The sequence below is a fragment of the Nerophis ophidion genome, linkage group LG20 (genome assembly GCF_033978795.1).
Source record: "Nerophis ophidion isolate RoL-2023_Sa linkage group LG20, RoL_Noph_v1.0, whole genome shotgun sequence".
Classification (NCBI taxonomy): Eukaryota; Metazoa; Chordata; class Actinopteri; order Syngnathiformes; family Syngnathidae; genus Nerophis; species Nerophis ophidion.
In genome coordinates, this window is record NC_084630.1 from 5048470 (window position 1) to 5061082 (window position 12613).

At 38.8% G+C, this 12613-nt stretch overlaps 1 protein-coding gene across 8 annotated transcripts in view; it reads right to left on the reverse strand.

Moving 5' to 3' along the window:
• The window catches only part of ubn1 (ubinuclein 1), a 240863-nt gene that overhangs the window by 25556 nt on the left and 202694 nt on the right, over positions 1-12613 (reverse strand). Inside the window, exon 1 of one of the 8 annotated variants that reach the window (XM_061880358.1) lies at positions 1763-2136. The exons of 6 other annotated variants lie outside the window; for them this stretch is intronic. In XM_061880358.1, the coding sequence (XP_061736342.1) occupies positions 1763-1990 (228 nt within the window). In that variant the 5' untranslated portion in view covers positions 1991-2136. Of the gene's footprint in view, positions 1-1762; positions 2137-12613 lie in introns of those variants that run through there. One more of the 8 variants, XM_061880356.1, reaches the window with a different exon arrangement.

Genomic DNA, 12613 nt, shown 5'->3' on the forward strand with positions numbered 1-12613 from the left:
TGTGTACTCTGCCTTCCGCCCGATTTGAGCTGAAATAGGCCCTGGCAACCCCCGCGACCCCGAAGGGAATAAGTGGTAGAAAATGGAAGAATGGAGATATATATATATATATATATATATATATATATATATATATATATATACACACACATTATATAATATATATAAAAATATTATACAAATATCTTATATAATAATCACTATAAATACACAAAATTACATAATATGTAATATATTGTATGCTATTATACATACACACACACACACACACACACACATATGTGTGTGTATATATATATATATATATATATATATATATATATATATATATATATATATATATAAAGGGGTGTGGTAAAAAATCGATTCGAATACGAATCGAATACGTTGTGCTATTCTGAATCGATTCTCTCTTTTTTTTTTTTTAAATTGATTTTTATTTTTATTTGTTTTTAGCAATCCAACAAACCACTACACAGCAATACCATAACAATGCAATCCAATTCCAAAACCGAACCTGACCCAGCAACACTCAGAACTGCAATAAACAGAGCAATTGAGAGGAGACACAAACACCACACAGAACAAACCAAAAGTAGTGAAACAAAAATGAATATTATCAACAACAGTATCAATATTAGTTATAATTTCAGCATAGCAGTGATTAAAAATCCCTCATTGACATTATCATTAGACATTTATCAAATTAAAAAAAAAGAACAATAGTGTCACAGTGGCTTACACTTGCATGGCATCTCATAAGCTGGACAACACACTGTGTCCAATGTTTTCACAAAAATAAAATAAATCGTATTTTTGGTTCGTTTAAAAGTTCAAACAAATTTACATTATTGCATTCAGTTGATAAAACATTGTCCTTTACAATTATAAAAGTTAAAAAAAAAAAAAAATCTACTACTCTGTAGCATGTCAGCAGACTGGGGTAGATCCTGCTGAAATCTATGTATTGAATGAATACAGAATCATTTTGAATCGGAAAAATATCGTTTTTGAATCGAGAATCAGGTTGAATCGAAAAAAATCTATATATAACCGAATCGCGACCCCAAGAATCGATATTGAAACGAATCATGGGACACCCAAAGATTCGCAGCCCTAATATATATATATATATATATATATTACAAAGACACAGATATACATATACAAATATATGTATAAATAAAATATATAATGTATATACAAAATATTATACACAAAATTACATAATATGTAATACATTGTATGCTATAATACATAATATATATAAATATACATACACAATATATAAATATCTTATATAATAATTATATATACACAAAATATTACATATGTAATATACTATATCTTCTTATACACACATGCATATATATATACATACACATATATACATACATACATATATATTTACATGCATATACATACACACACATCTATACACATATATTTATACACACATATATTTATATACATACATATATACACATCTATCTATATATATATATATATATATATATATATATATATATAAATATATATGATATCATAAAATGTTGTATAATGTCCACTAAATAGGAGGCTGGTTCACACGAGGATAAAAAAACAAAACAAACACGTGACAAAACAAACACGTGACACAAACACTAGCATGTAAAAGGTAAAGTCATTAACTTTTTCATTTTTTTTTTTTTACATTTTAACTAGAATAAAAAAACAAAACAAAGCAGAACACAATTTAAAGACAGAATAAGTTGGACTCTACCTTTTTCTCCAGCAGCTGCGCGTAGCTAAACTCGGGGAAGCTGCGGTCATTGGGCTCGAACAAGCCGACCACCAGGCGGGTCGAGCCCGCCTCAACCTCCGACGAAGGTCCGGCACCGGCACCGGAAACGACGGCTTCTTTCCCGACCCGCAGCGCCGCGGAGCTAAAGTCCGCCGAGTGAACTTGACATGTCAAAGACGTCAGCTGGACGCGGCGAGGCTGAGCCATCTCGCTGGGAAACAGGAGGGCACCATGTGACTTCAATTACACGCTAAATGGACGACAGGTGTCGGCGGAAGTGACGCAATCGCCCGCCAAAACATGATTGACAGGCGTCAATGACATCCCACGGTGTGTGCTGGCTTCTTTTAGCAGGACTTCCCTCCCAAAATGGCTGCCGGAGTGTGACAGGGTCAGAGAGCAAGTGAGCCTGTGAGGTTGCTTCATACATCACAGCACATCATAGCAGGCCCCAGTTAGTCAGAGGGTGATTGGTCGCTTTGTAAGTGCTATGATCTTCTAAGACATCACACCTGACATCACTGTGGCATCATTGCGTGTGCTATGAGATGGGTGCCATGGTCTTGTGGTTCAGTTTTATTTCCTTGGTGACGATGCCACCTTCTTGAGGACCTTGATTATTGTAATTACTGATCTGACCCAATAAATGTGGATTACAGTGGAAACAGGTCTAATAGGACCAGACCAGTTGATCTGCCGTCTGTGCATTGCTGACCTGTCTACACTCAAGATGATCTCCTGCTGGCCCCACTTTGGACTGGACTCTCACTATTGTTAGATCCACTATGGACTGGACTTTCACTATTATGTTAGATCCACTATGGACTGGACTCTCACTATTATGTTAGATCCACTATGGACTGGACTCTCACTATTATGTTAGATCCACTATGGACTGGACTCTCACTATTATGTTAGATCCACTATGGACTGGACTCACTATTATGTTAGATCCACTTTGGACTGGACTCTCACTATTATGTTAGATCCACTTTGGACTGGACTCTCACTATTATGTTAGATCCACTTTGGACTGGACTTTCATTATTATGTTAGATCCACTATGGACTGGACTCTCACTATTATGTTAGATCCACTATGGACTGGACTCTCACAATATAAGATCAACTGGGCTCTCACTATTATGTTAGATCCACTATGGACTGGACTCTCACAATGTTATGTTAGATCCACTATGGACTGGACTCTCACTATTATGTTGGATCCACTTTGGACTGGACTCTCACTATTGTGTTGGATCCACTATGGACTGGGCTCTCACTATTATGCTAGATCCACTATGGACTGGACTGTCACTATTACGTTAGATCCACTATGGACTGGACTCTCACTATTACGTTAGATCCACTATGGATCGGACTCTCACTATTATGTTAGATCCACTATGGACTGGACTCTCACTATTATGTTAGATCCACTATGGATCGGACTCTCACTATTATGTTAGATCCACTATGGACTGGACTCTCACTATTACGTTAGATCCACTATGGATCAGACTCTCACTATTAAGTTGGATCCACTATGGACTGGACTCTCACTATTATGTTAGATCCACTATGAACTGGACTCTCACTATTATGTTAGATCCACTTTGGACTGGACTCTCACTATTATGTTAGATCCACAATGGACTGGACTCTCACTATTATGTTAGATCCACTATGGACTGGACTCTCACTATTATGTTAGATCCACTATGGACTGGACTCTCACTATTATGTTAGATCCACTATGGATCGGACTCTCACTATTATGTTTGATCCACTATGGACTGGACTCTCACACAATTATGTTTGATCCCCTATGGACTGGACTCTCACTATTATGTTAGATCCACTATGGACTGGACTGTCACTATTATGTTAGATCCACTATGGACTGGACTGTTCACTATTACGTTAGATCCACAATGGACTGGACTCTCACTATTATGTTAGATCCACTATGGACTGGACTCTCACTATTATGTAAGATCCACTATGGACTGGACTCTCACTATTATGTTAGATCCACTATGGACTGGACTCTCACTATTATGTTAGATCCACTATGGACTGGACTCTCACTATTATGTTAGATCCACTATGGACTGGACTCTCACTATTATGTTAGATCCACTTCGGACTGGACTCTCACTATTATGTTAGATCCACTATGGACTGGACTCTCACTATTATGTTAGATCCACTATGGGCTGGACTCTCACACTATTATGTTAGATCCACTATGGACTGGACTTTCACTATTATGTTAGATCCACTATGGACTGGACTCTCACACTATTATGTTAGATCCACTATGGACTGGACTTTCACTATTATGTTAGATCCACTATGGACTGGACTCTCACTATTATGTTAGATCCACTATGGACTGGACTCTCACTATTATGTTAGATCCACTATGGACTGGACTCTCACTCTTATGTTGGATCCACTATGGACTGGACTCTCACTATTATGTTAGATCCACTATGGACTGGACTCTCACTATTATGTTAGATCCACTATGGACTGGACTGTCACACTATTATTCTAGATCCACTATGGACTGGACTCTCACAATATTATGTTTAATCCACTATGAACTGGACTCATTATTATGTTGGATCCACTATGGACTGGACTCTAAAACTATTATGCTAGATCCACTATGGACTGGACTCCCACTATTATGCTAGATCCACTATGGACTGGACTCTCACTATTATGTTAGATCCACTATGGACTGGACTCTCACTCTTATGTTGGATCCACTATGGACTGGACTCTCACTATTATGTTAGATCCACTATGGACTGGACTCTCACTATTATGCTAGATCCACTATGGACTGGACTCCCACTATTATGCTAGATCCACTATGGACTGGACTCTCACTATTATGTTAGATCAACTATGGACTGGACTCTCACTATTATGTTAGATCCACTATGGACTGGACTCTCACTATTATGTTAGATCCACTATAGACTGGACTCTCACTCTTATGTTAGATCCACTATAGACTGGACTCTCACTCTTATGTTGGATCCACTATGGACTGGACTCTCACTATTATGTTAGATCCACTATGGACTGGACTCTCACTATTATGTTAGATCCACTATGGACTAGACTCTCACTATTATATTAGATCCACTATGGACTGCACTCTCACTCTTATGTTAGATCCACTATGGACTGGACTCTCACTATTATGTTAGATCCACTATGGACTGGACTCTCACTATTATGTTAGATCCACTATGGACTGGACTCTCACTATTATGTTAGATCCACTATGGACTGGACTCTCACTATTATGTTGGATCCACTATGGACTGGACTCTCACAATATTATGTTCAATCCACTATGAACTGGACTCATTATTATGTTGGATCCACTATGGACTGGACTCTAAAACTATTATGCTAGATCCACTATGGACTGGACTCTCACTATTATGTTAGATCCACTTTGGACTGGACTCTCACTATTATGTTAGATCCACTATGAACTGGACTCTCACTATTATGTTAGATCCACTATGGACAGGACTCTCACTATTATGTTAGATCCACTATGGACTGGACTCTCACTATTATGTTAGATCCACTATGGACTGGACTCTCACTATTGTTAGATCCACTATGGACTGGACTTTCACTATTATGTTAGATCCACTATGGACTGGACTCTCACTATTATGTTAGATCCACTTTGGACTGGACTCTCACTATTATGTTAGATCCACTTTGGACTGGACTCTCACTATTATGTTAGATCCACTATGGACTGGACTCTCACTATTATGTTAGATCCACTATGGACTGGACTCTCACTATTATGTTAGATCCACTATGGACTGGACTCTCACTATTATGTTAGATCCACTATGGACTGGACTCTCACTATTATGTTAGATCCACTTTGGACTGGACTTTCATTATTATGTTGGATCCACTATGGACTGGACTCTCACTCTTATATTAGATCCACTATGGACTGGACCCTCACTATTATGTTAGATCCACTATGGACTGGACTCTCACTATTATGTTAGATCCACTATGGACTGGACTCTCACTATTATGTTAGATCCACTATGGACTGGACTCTCACTATTATGTTAGATCCACTATGGACTGGACTCTCACTAATGTTAGATCCACTATGGACTGGACTCTCACTATTATGTTAGATCCACTTTGGACTGGACTCTCACTATTATGTTAGATCCACTTTGGACTGGACTCACACTATTATGTTAGATCCACTATGGACTGGACTCTCACTATTATGTTAGATCCACTTTGGACTGGACTCTCACTATTATGTTAGATCCACTATGGACTGGACTCTCACTATTATGTTAGATCCACTATGGACTGGAATCTCACTATTATGTTAGATCCACTATGGACTGGACTCTCACTATTATGTTAGATCCACTATGGACTGGACTCTCACTATTATGTTAGATCCACTATGGACTGGACTCTCACTATTATGTTAGATCCACTATGGACTGGACTCACTATTATGTTAGATCCACTATGGACTGGACTCTCACTATTATGTTAGATCCACTATGGACTGGACTCTCACTATTATGTTAGATCCACTATGGACTGGACTCTCACTATTATGTTAGATCCACTATGGACTGGACTCTCACTATTATGTTAGATCCACTATGGACTGGACTCTCACTATTATGTTAGATCCACTATGGACTGGACTCTCACTATTATGTTAGATCCACTATGGACTGGACTCTCACTATTATGTTAGATCCACTATGGACTGGACTCTCACTATTATGTTAGATCCACTTCGGACTGGACTCTCACTATTATGTTAGATCCACTATGGACTGGACTCTCACTATTATGTTAGATCCACTATGGGCTGGACTCTCACACTATTATGTTAGATCCACTATGGACTGGACTTTCACTATTATGTTAGATCCACTATGGACTGGACTCTCACTATTATGTTAGATCCACTATGGACTGGACTCTCACTATTATGTTAGATCCACTATGGACTGGACTCTCACTCTTATGTTGGATCCACTATGGACTGGACTCTCACTATTATGTTAGATCCACTATGGACTGGACTCTCACTATTATGTTAGATCCACTATGGACTGGACTGTCACACTATTATTCTAGATCCACTATGGACTGGACTCTCACAATATTATGTTTAATCCACTATGAACTGGACTCATTATTATGTTGGATCCACTATGGACTGGACTCTAAAACTATTATGCTAGATCCACTATGGACTGGACTCCCACTATTATGCTAGATCCACTATGGACTGGACTCTCACTATTATGTTAGATCCACTATGGACTGGACTCTCACTCTTATGTTGGATCCACTATGGACTGGACTCTCACTATTATGTTAGATCCACTATGGACTGGACTCTCACTATTATGCTAGATCCACTATGGACTGGACTCCCACTATTATGCTAGATCCACTATGGACTGGACTCTCACTATTATGTTAGATCAACTATGGACTGGACTCTCACACTATTATGTTAGATCCACTATGGACTGGACTCTCACTATTATGTTAGATCCACTATGGACTGGACTCTCACTATTATGTTAGATCCACTATGGACTGGACTCTCACTATTATGTTAGATCCACTATGGACTGGACTCTCACTATTATGTTAGATCCACTATGGACTGGACTCTCACTATTATGTTAGATCCACTATGGACTGGACTCTCACTATTATGTTAGATCCACTTCGGACTGGACTCTCACTATTATGTTAGATCCACTATGGACTGGACTCTCACTATTATGTTAGATCCACTATGGGCTGGACTCTCACACTATTATGTTAGATCCACTATGGACTGGACTTTCACTATTATGTTAGATCCACTATGGACTGGACTCTCACACTATTATGTTAGATCCACTATGGACTGGACTTTCACTATTATGTTAGATCCACTATGGACTGGACTCTCACTATTATGTTAGATCCACTATGGACTGGACTCTCACTATTATGTTAGATCCACTATGGACTGGACTCTCACTCTTATGTTGGATCCACTATGGACTGGACTCTCACTATTATGTTAGATCCACTATGGACTGGACTCTCACTATTATGTTAGATCCACTATGGACTGGACTGTCACACTATTATTCTAGATCCACTATGGACTGGACTCTCACAATATTATGTTTAATCCACTATGAACTGGACTCATTATTATGTTGGATCCACTATGGACTGGACTCTAAAACTATTATGCTAGATCCACTATGGACTGGACTCCCACTATTATGCTAGATCCACTATGGACTGGACTCTCACTATTATGTTAGATCCACTATGGACTGGACTCTCACTCTTATGTTGGATCCACTATGGACTGGACTCTCACTATTATGTTAGATCCACTATGGACTGGACTCTCACTATTATGCTAGATCCACTATGGACTGGACTCCCACTATTATGCTAGATCCACTATGGACTGGACTCTCACTATTATGTTAGATCAACTATGGACTGGACTCTCACACTATTATGTTAGATCCACTATGGACTGGACTCTCACTATTATGTTAGATCCACTATGGACTGGACTCTCACTATTATGTTAGATCCACTATGGACTGGACTCTCACTATTATGTTAGATCCACTATGGACTGGACTCTCACTATTATGTTAGATCCACTATGGACTAGACTCTCACTATTATGTTAGATCCACTATGGACTGGACTCTCACTATTATGTTAGATCCACTATGGACTAGACTCTCACTATTATGTTAGATCCACTATGGACTGGACTCTCACTATTATGTTAGATCCACTATGGACTGGACTCTCACTATTATGTTAGATCCACTATGGACTGGACTCTCACTATTATATTAGATCCACTATGGACTGCACTCTCACTCTTATGTTAGATCCACTATGGACTGGACTCTCACTATTATGTTAGATCCACTATGGACTGGACTCTCACTCTTATGTTGGATCCACTATGGACTGGACTCTCACTATTATGTTAGATCCACTATGGACTGGACTCTCACTATTATGTTAGATCCACTATGGACTAGACTCTCACTATTATATTAGATCCACTATGGACTGCACTCTCACTCTTATGTTAGATCCACTATGGACTGGACTCTCACTATTATGTTAGATCCACTATGGACTGGACTCTCACTATTATGTTAGATCCACTATGGACTGGACTCTCACTATTATGTTAGATCCACTATGGACTGGACTCTCACTATTATGTTGGATCCACTATGGGCTGGACTCTCACAATATTATGTTCAATCCACTATGAACTGGACTCATTATTATGTTGGATCCACTATGGACTGGACTCTAAAACTATTATGCTAGATCCACTATAGACTGGACTCTCACTATTATGTTAGATCCACTTTGGACTGGACTCTCACTATTATGTTAGATCCACTATGGACTGGACTCTCACTATTATGTTAGATCCACTATGGACAGGACTCTCACTATTATGTTAGATCCACTATGGACTGGACTCTCACTATTATGTTAGATCCACTATGGACTGGACTCTCACTATTGTTAGATCCACTATGGACTGGACTTTCACTATTATGTTAGATCCACTATGGACTGGACTCTCACTATTATGTTAGATCCACTATGGACTGGACTCTCACTATTATGTTAGATCCACTTTGGACTGGACTCTCACTATTATGTTAGATCCACTATGGACTGGACTCTCACTATTATGTTAGATCCACTATGGACTGGACTCTCACTATTATGTTAGATCCACTATGGACTGGACTCTCACTCTTATATTAGATCCACTATGGACTGGACCCTCACTATTATGTTAGATCCACTATGGACTGGACTCTCACTATTATGTTAGATCCACTATGGACTGGACTCTCACTATTATGTTAGATCCACTATGGACTGGACTCTCACTATTATGTTAGATCCACTATGGACTGGACTCTCACTAATGTTAGATCCACTATGGACTGGACTCTCACTATTATGTTAGATCCACTTTGGACTGGACTCTCACTATTATGTTAGATCCACTTTGGACTGGACTCACACTATTATGTTAGATCCACTATGGACTGGACTCTCACTATTATGTTAGATCCACTGTGGACTGGACTCTCACTATTATGTTAGATCCACTATGGACTGGACTCTCACTATTATGTTAGATCCACTATGGACTGGACTCTCACTATTATGTTAGATCCACTATGGACTGGACTCTCACTATTATGTTAGATCCACTATGGACTGGACTCTCACTATTATGTTAGATCCACTATGGACTGGACTCTCACTATTATGTTAGATCCACTATGGACTGGACTCTCACTCTTATATTAGATCCACTATGGACTGGACCCTCACTATTATGTTAGATCCACTATGGACTGGACTCTCACTATTATGTTAGATCCACTATGGACTGGACTCTCACTATTATGTTAGATCCACTATGAACTGGACTCTCACAATATTATGCTAGATCCACTATGGACTGGACTCTCACAATTATGTTAGATCCACTATGAACTGGACTCTCACTATTATGTTAGATCCACTATGGACTGGACTCTCACTATTATGTTAGATCCACTATGGACTGGACTCTCACTATTATGTTAGATCCACTATGGACTGGACTCTCACTATTATGTTAGATCCACTATGGACTGGACTCTCACTATTATGTTAGATCCACTATGGACTGGACTCTCACTATTATGTTAGATCCACTATGGACTGGACTCTCACTATTATGTTAGATCCACTATGGACTGGACTCTCACTCTTATATTAGATCCACTATGGACTGGACCCTCACTATTATGTTAGATCCACTATGGACTGGACTCTCACTATTATGTTAGATCCACTATGGACTGGACTCTCACTATTATGTTAGATCCACTATGAACTGGACTCTCACAATATTATGCTAGATCCACTATGGACTGGACTCTCACAATTATGTTAGATCCACTATGAACTGGACTCTCACTATTATGTTAGATCCACTATGGACTGGACTCTCACTATTATGTTAGATCCACTATGGACTGGACTCTCACTATTATGTTAGATCCACTATGGACTGGACTCTCACTATTATGTTAGATCCACTATGGACTGGACTCTCACTATTATGTTAGATCCACTATGGACTGGACTCTCACTATTATGTTAGATCCACTATGGACTGGACTCTCACTATTATGTTAGATCCACTATGGACTGGACTCTCACTATTATGTTAGATCCACTATGGACTGGACTCTCACTCTTATATTAGATCCACTATGGACTGGACCCTCACTATTATGTTAGATCCACTATGGACTGGACTCTCACTATTATGTTAGATCCACTATGGACTGGACTCTCACTATTATGTTAGATCCACTATGGACTGGACTCTCACTATTATGTTAGATCCACTATGGACTGGACTCTCACTAATGTTAGATCCACTATGGACTGGACTCTCACTATTATGTTAGATCCACTTTGGACTGGACTCTCACTATTATGTTAGATCCACTTTGGACTGGACTCACACTATTATGTTAGATCCACTATGGACTGGACTCTCACTATTATGTTAGATCCACTTTGGACTGGACTCTCACTATTATGTTAGATCCACTATGGACTGGACTCTCACTATTATGTTAGATCCACTATGGACTGGACTCTCACTATTATGTTAGATCCACTATGGACTGGACTCTCACTATTATGTTAGATCCACTATGAACTAGACTCTCACACTATTATGTTGGATCCACTTTGGACTGGACTCTCACTATTATGTTAGATCCACAATGGACTGGACTCTCACTATTATGCTAGATCCACTATGGACTGGACTCTCACTACTGAAAACCATAATAAATGTAACAGTATCAGTAAAACAATAATGTCAATAATAGTTGTTTAATGTTTTAATCCAAAAAATGTGGCCCAAAAATTGCTAAAAAACTCAAAATTTTCAAGAAAATTATGAATCGATTCAGAAAAAATAGTAATAAAAATAATGATTTGGATGCGAATCTAATTTTTGGCCACTCCCATGAATAGCATCTATGTTTACTATTTTTTGTTCATGTGCCCTTGATTGCCAACATATAACTCTCATTTTACTGTTTGAATCCTGTAAGCATAATAAATATACAGTGCCTTATTCTAAAATGCAATAGATTCATTTATGTCCTCAAAATTCTTCACACAATACCCCTATTGACAATGTGAACCAGTTTTTTTTTTTCTGGAATTAACTACTAATAAAAAACTTAAGAAATCACTTGTACATAAGTCAGGACTATTCAACTACAAAATGGAGAGGGCCGCAGTTTCAAGAGCCCAAAGTTTTTAGGGGCAGGACATCGAAATTTAGATGTTTCTTTTGAAAGTGCCACAGCTCGGCTCTCAAAAGTCAGATTTTTGCGATTTATTTTTTCATTTTATTTTCAGGGTCAATAGTGCCATCTTATTCTACTCACCCCCATGCTGCTTCATTGGGACACATGTGCTTTGCTGTATGCATGAGCAACCCTATTCCGAATGGTTCCCGCAAGCCTATTTGGGTGATGATGCTCGGCGGGACGAATTTAAAGTTTTGGCGGGCCGCCAGTTGAATAGTCCTGACATAAGTATTCACAACCTCTGCCATCAGGCTCAAAAGTGAGCACATGTACATCCTGTTTCAACTGACCTA